At 38.8% G+C, this 15,043-nt stretch overlaps 1 protein-coding gene across 3 annotated transcripts in view; it reads left to right on the top strand.

The window, feature by feature from the left end:
- The first annotated feature begins 1,088 nt into the window (after positions 1-1,088).
- Positions 1,089-15,043, top strand: part of LOC115231136 (E3 ubiquitin-protein ligase MIB2) — a 37,735-nt gene continuing 23,780 nt past the window's right edge. For 2 of the 3 annotated variants that reach the window (XR_004997647.1, XM_029801220.2), the window contains exons 1-2: positions 1,090-1,326; positions 7,081-7,181. Coding sequence is in view for 2 of the 3 variants with exons in the window: in XM_029801220.2 (XP_029657080.1) it covers positions 7,098-7,181 (84 nt within the window). In the remaining variant the exon portion in view is untranslated. Of the gene's footprint in view, positions 1,327-6,793; positions 6,895-7,080; positions 7,182-15,043 lie in introns of all 3 variants that reach the window. The other variant, XM_036499959.1, reaches the window with a different exon arrangement.

A 15,043-nucleotide genomic window follows, 5' to 3' on the forward strand; every position in this document is an offset into this window, starting at 1 on the left:
CTACATAGATACATACACACACACACACACATACATGCATACGGCGATCTTTCGTTTGTAGTAGCACGTTTCCATCGATTTCCGTAAAAAACTTTTATTTTTTTACATATGGCCTTGCGGGAACATTTGAAGTAATGAGAGCGAAAGAACTAAGAGGAATCGATTGTATGGACGGAAGTTCTTTGAAGTTCCGTGCATGGGAGCATTGAATTGTACATGTTGTGTGTGTTTGATGGGGTGTGTGAGACAGACAGTATGGTTGTGTAAGTGAAGTGCTTCTGTTAGTGTGTGTGAAGAGACAGAATAATTGTGTAAAGAAAGAGATAACTGAAGTTTTTTACTCGTGTATGTGTATATGTATTATGCATGTATGTGTGTGTGTGTATGTATCTATGTATGTGTGTGTGTATGTATGTTGAATGTATGGCCGATTCAATGTACACTGAATCGACCATACATACATAGATACATACACACACACACATACATGCATACATACATATACACATACACCGAGTAAAACTCAGTTATCTCTTTCTTTCACACATTACTCTGTTCTCTTCACACACACTAACAGAAGCACTTCACTTACACAACATACTGTCTGTCTCCCACACCCCATCAAACACACACACACCACATGTACATCAATGCTCCATGCCGGTAACTTCAAAAGAACTTCCGTCCTCATACAATCGATTTCTCTTAGTCTCTTTCGCTCCTCATTACTTCAAAAGTTCCCGCAAGCCCATATGGAAAAAAAAAATTTATTTTACGGAAATCGACGGAAAGGTCTACTAGAGACGAAAGATTGCCAAAAAGAGAAGGCGAGAGGAGAGAGAGAGTAAAAAACAGAGAAGGGAAGGGGAGAGAGAGAAAGAGAGTAAAAAAGAGAAGGCGAGAGGAGAGAGAGAGAGTAAAAAAGAGAAGGGAAGGGGGAGACAGAGAGGGAGTAAAAAAGAGAAGGGGAGAGGAAAGAGAGAGTAAAAAGAGAAGGGGGAGGGTAGAGATAGAGTAAAAAAAGGGAAGGGGAGGGTAGAGATAGAGAGAGAGTAAAAAAGAGAAGGGAAGGGGGGAGAGAGGGAGGGAGATTGGTTAAGTAAAGAAAGGTTAGGAGTGAGTGTGAGAGTGTAAGGCAAGAAGTCCGTCTGTTTGCCGTGCATTGGTCGACCAGTGTGACACGCGATCTCCAGTCGAACGATTCGCTTCCGACCTTCATTCATTGACTTTCGATCACGGGAACTTGTCTAGATCGAACTTCAGATCCTCCTTGCTAACTTTAATTCCATTTCATCACACCCTCGAGTCCTTCGCCGTCCTATTGTGGTAAGTAATTTTATTTTATTTTTACCGTAATTCTTTGAGTTTTTATTTTCCGTAATTTTATTTAATTCCAATAAGAAAAAAACCCAAAAAATTCAACTCTTCAGCCAAGTCCACAAGAAGAAGAAGAAGAAGAAGACCTTACCCTGACAACCCCACGATTCTCTGAATCCATATCTTCTACGACAATTTTGTAAATCTGAGTGTGTGGCTGAGGATATAGACATTGTGCTATTTCGGACCTCCACCCATGGCGCACACGTAAACGCCCTAACCTCATTTAGAACATTGCTTTTTTACGGAATCCCACTTCTTCGGCTATGGACATTCCGATTCTGTAAATATATATATATATATATATATATATATAATAGGGTAATAATAAATTATTATTACCAGTGGCCTAGCACCAAAAACTAATTAGTCATTAGACTATATATTATTTACATAGAAATACAATAAGAAGCTTCCAAATAGGAAGGCAGAGGGCTTTCCTATTTTATATATAATAAGTAATATCCGGGTTATAAAAATTATAGAGATTTTTACTGCCAGTGGCACTAGCGTACGAAAAATTTAGTCAATAGACTAGATATTATTATAAAATACTGTGTCCATTAAAACACATTAAGAGGCTTCCATCATAGGAATGCCTTGCGCTAGAAAGAACAGTTAAAGTCCAAGAATTTATCCCTAATTAGTGGCTTGGATTTAAACTGTTCTCTCTAGCGCAAGGCATTCCTATGATGAAAGCCTCTTAATGTGTTTTAATGTACACGGTATTTTATATATATATATATATATATATATAATATATATATTATATATATATATATTATAATTAAGGTGTTTTTTTTTTCGAAATTTACAACCAAAAGCACAAACAATTAATTGTAGGGTTCAAGGTATTTTAATAGTAAGGAAACCTGACAGTTCATTTGTTCTCCTGCGATGTGGCCAGCCCAGTCTATATTTCTTGTCCTAAATTGCTCCAATCCTGCCGTTTCCAAAGGGGCGAACTGATTCACGCACTTGCTACCTGGGACTTCCATGACCACGACAATTTATATATATATTTATATATAGTACAGAGTTGGCCCCAAATCCCCCGACAGCCCACCAAACTCCATAAATACTATCTGTAATTCTGGATTGACTCGAATGGAAAAATGGTGTCGCTCAAGAAGGACTTAAATTTGAACAATTTTCATAATGTCTCATATTTAGATGCTTTTATTAAATTCATGCACTTGTTAAACATTACTTAATTTATCGACCCCGAAAGGATGAAAAGCAAAGTCGACCTCGGCGGAATTTGAACTCAGAACGTAGTGGGAGACGAAATACGGCTACGCATTTCGTCCGGCGTGCTAACGCCCCTTTTATTATTAATATATGTATATATATATATATATATATATATATATATATATGTGTATATATATGTATATATATTTAGATAATGAGGGAGATTAATTTAATAATAATTTAATTAATATCAATTTAAAACCAGTAGCCTAGAATACGAAAATCAGAGAAAATTCTAATACATGTGTATATTCAAAGGGCAAGACCACTAGGTAGTCGGCCGTAAGCTAGAAATAGATCACCAACGATCAAACTACAAAGAAAACATTGTAGGTGATCTATTTCTAGCATACGGCCGACTACCTAGTGGTCTTGCCCTTTGAAAAAAAAAAAAAATATATATATATATATACATGTGTGTGTGTGTATATACAGATATTGAAATTAATATGGATGACGTAATGTGCTCAGTGTTATGTCGACAGCAGTCGTGGTCTTGACAAAGTGAAAAACGTTTTATGATTCTCATGTTGATTGTTGTCGTGAAGGGTGGGGCAACTTCAAAAATGGATTTTTAGATTTGAACTACGTATATATATATATACACACACCAGATTAAGCACAAGCACCTTGTGGAAAAAATAGTACTCGAATACCGGAGGTAGAGTAATATGCTTTACTATTAATGCTGCAAAAATATCACAAAATCTACCAAGGACTATGTAGTTTGCGAGGACATAGGAATTTGGGGGAAAACAAGAGTTTCACGTTTCCATTCGTCAACGAAGGGGAACGTGAAACTCTGAGTAACAGTTTTTGTGATAATTTTGCTACTTTTGGATAAAATGCATGTGTGTGTATGTGTATATATATATATATATATATGCATAACTGGGTGGGGGTGGATTTCAGAAAATTCACTGAAGTCCGCTTCAATTCGTCTTAACTTGCAGGAAAATGGATATTTTTTTATGAAACTCTCTACAAATATACCTCGGACTATGTAGATTCCGAGGACATAGAAATTCTGGGGTAAAACAATTGGGGGGGGGGGGGTTATTTTTGAGAACTGTTCCCCACCCGGGGGTGTTTCGGAACAAGTCGTCCATATTGGCTTCATTTTCTCCATTTTGTGCGTTTGTGCATCCGTAGATTTCTACCACGCACACGCACACACACACACATGTAATTAAAAAAGTTCAAATGGGAATTATTTCATTGGATCTTTTCGGTTTAAACGGCAGTTTTTTAAAATAATTTCCACGTAACTAAACACTTTTAAACTTCGTATACTGGTAGAATGTGTTTATAAAACATCTTTTTCTCTTGGCTTTATTGAGAAAATTCTATAGTTTGTAAGATATTTGTTATTTTCTTCAATTTCTGCAATTTCAACCAATCAATGATGTCTATTGAGGTGAAAACACATTCTGTGCCGTATGAATATGTCCCTCGTTTAAGTAACAGTTTGGGTTTATTTACATTTGCGAAGAAAAAAAAGATACCCTTCCCCCCAACCCTAACCCTAAAGCAGAGTGAAATGCAATAGATCGATACTAGGGTCATAATTATGGGTGACAATTTCATATGACACCGCTAGAAAAAACTGCCATTCAAACCGAAAAGATCCATTTCATAGAATATCATATTTATTATAGAGATTATGCTTTACACTTTTATATTTGACTTAGCGTGTATATTCCTTGTTTTAACTTTTGATGTCTTCTGCCTTTCTATTAGAAACGTTTATCTGGGAATTTACTTACAGTGGGAAGTCTTACCCATATGTGTGTGTACCAGACCTTTAGCTGTTATTTTTAGCATAACGAGTTTTTCTGTGAAGGCTTCATTTGCCTTCATTGTCTGTTGCGGCACTGGAAATCTACGGATGCACAAACGCACAAAATGTAGAAAACGAAACAAATATGGTCGACTTGTTCTGAAACTCCCCCGAGTGGGGAATAGTTCTCAAAAACAATCCCGAATTGTTTTCCCCCAAATTCCTATGTCCTCGCAAACTACATAGTCTTTGGTATATTTGTAAAGAATTTCATTAAATGGCTTACAAACGCTTTCCACGCTGCAATTGTTTTCGTTTCAGCACACAATCTCAGATCAAATCACTTGCTATGCAGGTACATCTCCGTAAAAAAAATATCCATTATCCTGAAAGTTAAGACTAATCGTAGTGGACTCAGGTGAATTTTCCGAAATTCCACCCCCTCCTAAAACACTCCCCCCTCCAAATTTTGTATATTCGGAATCAACATGATATAACACATATTCGTAGAAAATTTCATTAAAAAATATTAATTTTTCTGAAAGTTACGATCATCCAAAATCGGTGGAGGTACAGAACTCTGTAGGTATGCCCATATATATTATTGTATGGGGAGCTGGAAGATGGCAGGAGACCAGCGCATAAGCCTAAACTAAGGTTTAAGGGTTGCCTTGAAAATCCTCTAATACAGACAGGAATTGCAGTTGGTAATTGGGAGAGGGAGGTACAAGACTGTGATGGATGGAGGAAGATAGTGCATGATGGTTGTTTAAGGTTTGAGAGGGAGAGTGTGAAGTATGAGAGAATTAGGAGGGGTCTTAGAAGTGGGGGGACCTGTGGAAAGTGAGAGAATGTTGCTTTTTATGTGTGTGGTTTATGGGAGGAGGTGTTTGAGTCATGCAGGCCTGGTGAGCCATCAAAAATCTCACAGAAATCGACCCATGATAAACAGTGATGTATGTATACATATATATATGTGTGTGTGTGTATATATATATATGTATATATATTTATATATATATCATCATCGTTTAATGTCTGCGTTCCATGCTGCCATGGGTTGGACGGTTTGACTGGGGAGTGGTGAGCCAGATGGCTGCACCAGGCTCTTATCTGATCTGGCAGTTTCTACAGCTGGATGCTCTTCCTAATACCAACTACTCCAAGAGTGTAGTGGGTGCTTTTATGTGCCACCAGCACGAGGGCCAGTCAGGCAGTGCTGTCATCAAATTTGATTTTGATTTCACTTGCCTCAACAGGTCTTCGCAAGCAGAATTTAGTGTCCAATGAAAGAAAAGTACGCCTAAGTGGGCTGGTTATACCACAGTCATAGGCCACGGGATATGGTCTCACTTGACTTGCCAGGTCTTCTCAAGTACAGCATATTTCCAAAGGTATCAGTCACTAGTCATTGCTTTGGTGTGGCCTAATGTTCACCACCTCATCCCAGGTCTTCCTGGGTCTACCTCTTCCACAGCTTCCCTCAACCGCTAGGGTGTGACACTTTTTCACACAGCTATCCTCATCCATTCGCACCACATGACCATACCAGTGCAGTCGTCTCTCTTGCACACCACATCTGATGCTTCTTAGGTCCAACTTTTCTCTCAAGGTACTTACACTTGAAACAGTTTGGTTCAGTTTCTGTGCTACATCAAACTTCACAGACCCCTAATGGAGCCTGTCTCCTTCAGGCTATGATGCTTTCTTATACTGACTAACATCAAGAAATAACCAAAGATACAATATATCTGGAAAATATGGAACCATGGTGATGGTCACAGAATAGGGAATTATATCAAAATTGATAATTTGGTTGTTTAAAACTGTTTCCATCACCTTTGAGATGTTGGAATTTGTTGTTGATTAGCTCCAGGTAGGTTCTCATCAAACACAACCTATGATGCCTAGACAGTGAATTGAATAACTAGGTATGATCAATAGACCCATATCTCAAAATGTGCTCTCTGAGGAATGGTCCATTGCTCAAGATGAACAGAGATTTGATCCACAGATCTATAGCTCCAGACATACATTGTGTCCATCTTGCTGAGGTATGATCCACAAACCCAAGCTCAACATGAACAGTGTCTCCACCTGGCTGACCAACAGACTGTACATTCCAATATTCAGCGTTTACTTGTCACCAATCAGACTGTAATAAGCAGAGTAATGTAGCTGACCAAGAGACTCAACACAATGACTGTTGTTAGGTTTATTAGTGCCAAGAAGGACATCCAGATGTAAATAATACTTTAGATAAATTGAAGTTTCTAATTTTTGTAATATTTTATGAGAAATATGTGAAACACAGTCTTCTTAACATTGTTGTTTACCTCATTTTATAAGGTTTTGAAACTTTTGATTTCTTTCTTTTTCTAGCATATTTCATTTAAAAGATGGAATTTGATGAGAATATAAGTAAACTTTTGCTTAGTGACACTCAATATATTAAAGAATATATTGAACAAAATTCACATAAAGTAAGTTGTTCTGTTTATTAATGCCAGGAAGAACATTCAGATGTAATTAATATTTTAGAGGAACTGAAGTTTCCAATATTTGTAATATTTTATGTGAGATGTTAGAACCATCAAACTTCTCTGTATTGTTGTTCACCTCATTTTATAAGGTTTTAAAAATCTGTTTTAATTTCTTTCTTTTTCTAGCATATTTCATTTAAAAGATGGAAGTTGATAAGAATATAAGTAAAATTTTGCTTGATGACATTCAATATATTCAAGAATATATTCGTAACAATTCACATAAAGTAAGTTGTTGTGTTTATTCTCAAATTTGCTTGTTTGTTATTTTATTCACAATATTAAACATAGGCGTATGAGTGGCTGTGTGGTAAGTAGCTTGCTTACCAACCACATGGTTCCGGGTTCAGTCCCACTGCGTGGCATCTTGGGCAAATGTCTTCTGCTATAGCCCCGGGCAGACCAATGCCTTGTGAGTGGATTTGGTAGACAGAAACTGAAAGAAGCCCGTCGTATATATGTATATATATATATATATATATATATATGTGTGTCTGTGTTTGTGTGTCTGTGTTTGTCCCCCTAGCATTGCTTGACAACCGATGCTGGTGTGTTTATGTCCCCGTCACTTAGCGGTTCAGCAAAAGAGACCGATAGGATAAATACTGGGCTTACAAAGAATAAGTCCCAGGGTCGATTTGCTCGACTAAAGGCGGTGCTCCAGCATGGCCACAGTCAAATGACTGAAACAAGTAAAAGAGAGTAACAGAGTATTCCTGACTAGGGTAAAGACCCCCCCCTCCTTTGGTCATGAATGGGGTTGCACCCAGAAAATTCCCTTCTGAAGCATAGGTCTAGGCAAGGTTGTTTATGGAAGACAAGCAGCCACCCTGCCCCTCCATACCATCGATGCTATCCAAGGGAAAGGCAAAGGGGCCGATACAGCTTGGCACCAGTGACTTTGCAACTCATTTCTACCGTTGAATGAACTGGAGCAATGTGAGATAAAGTGTCTTGCTCAAGAACACAACATGCAGCCCAGTATGTGTTGTGTTTTTGCCTTCTCAAAGTTAATTGTTTATTATTTTATAAAGGTACTAGCAGTATCGCCCGGCGTTGCTCGGGTTTGTAAGGGAAATAACTATATAAGCATTTTTAGAGAGTTACTTCCCTTATAGATTCCAATTCGGGCTTTCTTAGCCATTTCTGTTTTGGTGTCTTCAAGCCATGAAGTCGTTGTTCTAAAAGAACGCTGGTCTCCATTACGACGTTGATTTCCTTACACTCCCTTCCCCACAGCTTCACGAGGGAGGGAAGAAGGGGGAGAAGCAAACAGGTGCAGCTGTGACCATGGACGCCAACTCCGCTGCCATCGACACACGAAAAATTATGCATTAAAATGGAATAAAAAATGTTAAATTATTTTTAAAATCATAGACTCATTGTAGACGCGCGCTAATACTCAGACGAGCTTGATATGAATCACGATTATAAGATACCCGAATTTGGTTAAACTGCACCGCAAAATGTGGGAGTAGTTAGGACTCTAAATCGTAGGAGACAGACACTCACACAACTAGAGTTTTATATATATAGATATTAAATATTCTTAACTAAACAGGGATTTGCCCATCTCTTTCTTCACCTCCACCCTCTAATCCTCGTTATCATTAGATTTTATAACAATTTAACCAAATCTTGGAGCATGTCAGACTGGATGGGAATGTGAGAGAGAAGCCCATCATCACAATACTGCAAGGGAGTATTCTGGCAGGAAATGTTCGTTTCAGGAGATGAGATAGAAATGGAGCCAACAGATGGATGGTGACTTTGTTAAGAAGTTCTCTTGCCACAAACTGTTGGAGGTTTTACTGATGTGAAGGCCTACACCATTTCTTATGCAGAAGTTGTCAAACATAAGGAAATACTAATGTGTCAGATAGGAATCAAATCCTCACTTGATCTGGCTTTATAGAATTGTACTTCTGCTCATTGAATTAAAGGAAGGTACTGAAAGGGATAAATGTAATGGTAGTTTATGACTTTTTACTTCATAATTGAGGGGTCAAGCCATGAGTTGGTCTAATAAAAAGACTCCAGAATGTCATATTTGTTGATGCTACCCCTGGTAGAAAACTAAGCTAGCTGAATTTACGAATTAACCCTTGCTTATTCACATTATTTAGAATTATTTGGGTTCAAGAAGGGTGTCCACAATATCTGCTTGTAACTTTAATTTTTTACATACAGGAGTGATTGCCATTAGGAAGGGCATCCATCTGTAGAAACTTTGCCAGATCAGATTGGAGCCTGGTGCAGCCTTCTGGCTTGCAGTCAAACCGTCCAACCCATGCTAGCATAGAAAGCAGATGTTAAATGACAACGATGATGATGAGAAAGAATATGATTAATAAGAAATTCTCTCACAAAGTTAAGGTTTGCACTTGGAAGTGCTCAAGAGAAACTTGAGACGAAACATAGAAATATATATTACGTAGAAATGTAAGACCAGGTAATTTAATCCACAAACATGACTCGTGATTTCAGATGGGTTTAAATAACAAGTGTATACCTGATACATCAAAAATATATAAATACACAGACAGGTGCGTTGAAAGTGTAGCTGCTAGAATAAGAATAGTCTGGGCAAAGTTTAGAGAGCTCCTACCTCTGTTGGTAACAAAAGGCATCTTGCTCAGAGTAAAAGATAGACTGTATGACGCATGTGTATGAACAGCCATGCTACATGGGCCGTGACTACTGAGGACATGCGTAAGCTCGCAAGGAATGAAGGCAGTATGCTCTGATAGATGTGTAATGTCAGTGTGCGTACTCGACAGAGTGTTAATGCCTTGAGAGAAAAGTTGGACCTAAGAAACATCAGTTGTGGTGTGCAAGAGAGAAGACTGCTCTGGTATGAGCATGTGGCGAGAATGGCTGAGGATAGCTGTTTGAAAAAGTGCCACACTCTAGCAGTTGAGGGAAACTGTTGAAGAGGTAGACACAGGAAGACCTGGGGTGAGATGGTGAAGCACGACCTTCAAACATTAGGCCTCACCGAGGCAATGACTAGTGACCGAGACCTTAGGAAATATGCAGTGTGTAAGAAGACCCAGCAAGCCAAGTGAGACCATAACCTTGTAGCCTATGCCAGGGGCATAACCAGCCCACTTATGCGTACCTTTCCTTTATTGGACACTAAACTCTGCTTGTGAAGACCTGTTGAGGCAAGTGAAATTGAAATCAAATCAAATTCGCAAATTCGATGACTGGCACCCATGCCAGTGTAGCGCTAAGAGCACCATCCGAGCGTGATCACTGCCAGAGCAGCTGGACTGGCTCCTGTGCAGGTGGCACTTAAAAAACATGACTTGAGTATGGCTGTTGCCAGTACCGCCTGACTGGCCCCCGTGCTGGTAGCTTGTAAAAGCACCCACTACACTCTCGGAGTGGTTGGCGTTAGGAAGGGCATCCAGCTGCAGAAACTCTACCAGATCAGATTGGAGCCTGGTGCAGCCATCTGGTTTGCCAGCCCTCAGTCAAATCGTCCAACCCATGCTAGCATGGAAAGCAGACGTTAAATGATGATGATGATAGGTTTTAAAAAACTCTTTAGATGTAGACATAAATATATTAAAACCTACATGTATGCGTAAATATATTGAAGAAGTTTTGAAGTAGTGATGAGAGCGAAATAAAAGATTCAAGGAGGAAAGAAATTAAAAGTGAGGATAGATAAAATAGGGTACCAGTGGCCATTTCTAGAGGTTAATTGCCGGTAAAAATAAGGGGATATAATACCCATTATTTAGGAATTGCTGCTCCTTCAGGGTTACAGGTTTTACAATTGCATGTTGACATATGTATGTATATATATATATATATGCACACATATATATATATGGACATATATAATCAAAATAAGCAACAAGGATATCCAGAGGTAATGCACTATGATCGTTTCACACAACTCCATTTAATTGAACAATGCAATCATTACATCAATTTAGGATTGCTCTGCATTGTTCAATTAAATGGAGTTGCATGAAACGATTGTACTGCATTACCTCTGGATATCCTTGTTGCTTATTTTGATTCTAATCACCTTAATGGATCAGTTGTTTTGACATTTCATTTCAGAGGATATTTTTTTATTTCCCTTTTTTAATTATATACACTGTCTTAATTGCAAAAAAAAGTTTTTTATCTTGTTTCCTTTATCTTTTTATTATTTGGATTTAAACGAGTTAACTTGGACATTGAAAAAATACATATAACTTAATTATCTTTGATTTTTTTATAAGATGTATTGCTTTTAAATCAAAGGAAAGTTTTTTAAAAATGAGACAGTTTATTTAGAATGATAATTTTTAAAACAAGGAGTTACACACAAAGTTATCTTACAGACATCACACATGTATCTGCTTTCTCTTCGAATCGGACGAGCAATTGATTTCGTGTCATGCACGTGCATCTATCTAATTATCTTCTTTGTTGTCTTCTGAAAAATTGTCAGAGTCTGAACTACACATGTCTAATTCATCCCCAGAGTTTTCCAGATCGTGAAATGAAAAATCGCATTCGTGATTACTGAATATATCTAAATCTTCATTTTGAGAAAAAAAATGCGTAAATAATTCTCTTATTTGTATAAATAATAGAGAATCAAAACGAGACGGTTCTAAAATGGCATCAACCTTCTCCTGAATCTGAGAATGCACTGAAGTAAAAGTTCAAAACTCCGAAGCATAAATTCTTTGAAATGGCGCCAGAATATGTGCTGCCAGGCACGTAAATTTGTGATTACTCAAAAATGAAACGATACAAAACAAACTCGTTTGAGTGCTAAAATTAAAAATTAATTTTGACCGAGTATACTCGTCTGGTTCTAAAAAGATACATTTGCGATGCACAAGTAAACTCGGGATAATCCATTTAGGGCTTAGGATCTTTTCCATTTGACCGGCAGTTTTTAAAAATAATTTCTAGTTAACTAAACACTTTCAAACTTCGTATTCTGGTAGAATGTGTTTATAAAACATCTTTTTCTCTTGGCTTTATTGAGAAAATTCTATAGTTTGTTAGATATTTGTTGTTTTTTTTCTTCAATTTCTGAAATTTCAACCAATCAATGATGTCTGTTGAAGGTGAAAACATTCTATGCCGTATGAATATGTCCCTTGTTTAAGAAACAGATTGGGTTTATTTACATTTCTGGAGAAAAAAAAGATACCCTTCCCCCACCCCTAACCCTAAAACAGATTGAAATGCAATAGATCGATACTAGGGTCATAATTATGGGTTACAATTTCATATGACAGCGCTAGAAAAAACTGCCGGTCAAACCAAAGAGATCCAGGGGTTAAATATATCTATATATAATCAGAAAATAGAGAAAATTTTTGATCAACAAACAAATTGACCAACATCGGTTGATTATTTTTTACCACAAAACATAACGTAACATGTCTTACGGATATTTCTGCTTTTATGTCATGTTTTCTATTGGAAAATAATCAACCGATGTTGGTGAATTTGTTGATCAAAAGTTTTCTCCATTTTCTGGTTATTTAAATTTGATTCTGGATAAACTTTTGTTTATTCTGTTATTACCTGTACCCTATGAGCATAGTGTGCTTGCATACCCATGCCCAGAGATAGCACAGGTAATTGATACTAATTCCAACCACTAACTCTGCTCACTTATATATATTTATTGCCACTAAACAATCAAATTGTAACTGATCTAACGAGCTCCATGTCACTTGGTCTTAAGGGCGATGAATTGATTACTAATGTAAATGTTTTTACCTATGTGTATACATGTATTTACATGTGTTTATGTGTATACATATGTATGTGTATATGTAATATTCAGGTGTGTGTAGAGTATGTATGTATGTATATATATATATATGGTTGTGTGGTAAGTAGCTTGCTAACCAACCACATGGTTCCGGGTTCAGTCCCACTGCATGGCATCTTGGGCAAGTGTCTTCTACTATAGCCTCGGGCCGACCAAAGCCTTGTGAGTGGATTTGGTAGACGGAAACTGAAAGAAGCCCATTATATATATGTATATATATATGTGTGTGTGTGTGTGTGTGTTTGTGTGTCTGTGTTTGTCCCGCCCAACGTTGCTTGACAACCGATGCTGGTGTGTTTATGTCCCTGTTACTTAGCGGTTCGGCAAAAGAGACCGATAGAATAAGTACTGGGCTTACAAAGAATAAGTCCCGGGGTCGATTTGCTCGACTAAAGGCGGTGCTCCAGCATGGCCGCAGTCAAATGACTGAAACAAGTAAAAGAGTATATATATATATATATATATATATATATAATGCTAGCATGCAAAGCGGATGTCAATTGATGATGATATATATATATATATCAAAAAATCAAAATAGATGAACATCAATGGAATTTGTATCTTTGTGGTACCAGTGCCGGTGGCACACAAGAAAACCATCCGAACGTGGCCGTAGCCAGTACCGCATCAACTGGCCTCCGTGCTGTGGGCACGTAACAAACACCATCCGATCGTGGCCGTTCGCCAGCCTCATCTGGCACTTGTGTCGGTGGCACATAAAAACACCATCCGAGCGTGGTCGTCTGCCAGCCTCGTCTGGCACCTGTGTCGGTGGCACATAAAAAACACCATCCGAGCGTGGCCGTTCGCCAGCCTCGTCTGGCACCTGTGTCGGTGGCACATAAAATCACCCACTACACTCTCGGAGTGGTTGGCGTTAGGAAGGGCATCCAGCTGTAGAAACACTGCCAGATCTGACTGGCCTGGTGCAGCCTTCGGGCTCCCCAGACCCCAGTTGAACCGTCCAACCCATGCTAGCATGGAAAGCGGACGTTAAATGATGATGATATATATATATATATATATATGTATGTATATCTGTAGCGATGACAGGCATTGCTCTCCCAGTCGGTCGCCTGCATATCACAATCCTTAAATTGCAGGCTTGGTTTCTGCCGGGTTCTCTTTCCATTAACAAGTTCCCCATATAGCATCTGTTTAGGGGTCCTGCTATCCTTCATTCTAATAAGGTGTCCACTCTAACGTCACCGGTGCTTGTACACCATCACCCCAATACTCAAGATATCAGCTGTCCTCAGGACCTGTGTGTCTGGAGTTTTTAAGGTCCAACCAATATTCAGAATATGTCTCAAACATCTCTGATGAAAGCATTCAAGGACCCTTACATGACGTTTGTAAAGGGTCCATGTCTCACATGAGTAAAAGAGCAATGTCAGTAGACATGCACAGTACACAGCAATTTTTGTTTGCCTTGTGATGCCATGCTGGGGCCAGACATGAGACAGAAGAGACCGGAAGGAATCAGTTGCTCTCTGCAGCCTGAAAGATATTTCCTCATCCAGGGAGCAAGAACGGCTGAGTGTGCTGCCCAGGTAGACCCAAACATGTCTACCACCTTCAGAATTGTTCCTTCAACCAAGATAGCTGGTTCTATATATGGAATTCCTGGTGCAGGCTGGAACATTACAACAGTCTTGTCCAGGCTAATGCTGAGTCCAAATGCCTTGCAAGAAGCAGAAATACGGTTCATAAGTATTTGCATGTCATCCACTGTATGAATGACGAAGTCACAGATGGAGGAAGAAGGTTAAAGAAAGGGTTAGCGCCTTTGAAAGAGCATGTATTCTTCTTCATGAAGAATTTAAGCTTGCTGCTCAGAAGTTAGAGCAGTGAATGGGGAAAGCTTGATTTGCAATGTTTGCAGTTGTGCCTGCTTGTCGGGATTAGGGTTCATTGGCTACCAACGGAGCCGCAAATGCAAAATATTCATTCTAGAGCACACACTGTTTCTAAAGGTCAGTACTTCCTCAGTCACAAGTGGATGGCCATCATGTGTATCTGAACGTGGCCAATGCAGTGCTGCCTTGACTGGCTTCCATGCCTGTGGCACATAAAAAGCACCAACTGACCAACTGATTGTGGCTGTTGCCAGCCTCCTCTGGCCCCTGTGCCGGTGGCCTGTAAAAAGCACCCACTACACTCACGGAGTGGTTGGCATTAGGAAGGGCATCCAACCGAAGAAACACTGGTATCTCTGACTGGAGCCTGGTGCAGCCTCCTGGCTTCCCAGACCCCGGTCGAACTGTCCAGCCCATGCAA

The sequence above is a fragment of the Octopus sinensis genome, unplaced genomic scaffold (genome assembly GCF_006345805.1).
Source record: "Octopus sinensis unplaced genomic scaffold, ASM634580v1 Contig17532, whole genome shotgun sequence".
Taxonomy (NCBI): Eukaryota; Metazoa; Mollusca; class Cephalopoda; order Octopoda; family Octopodidae; genus Octopus; species Octopus sinensis.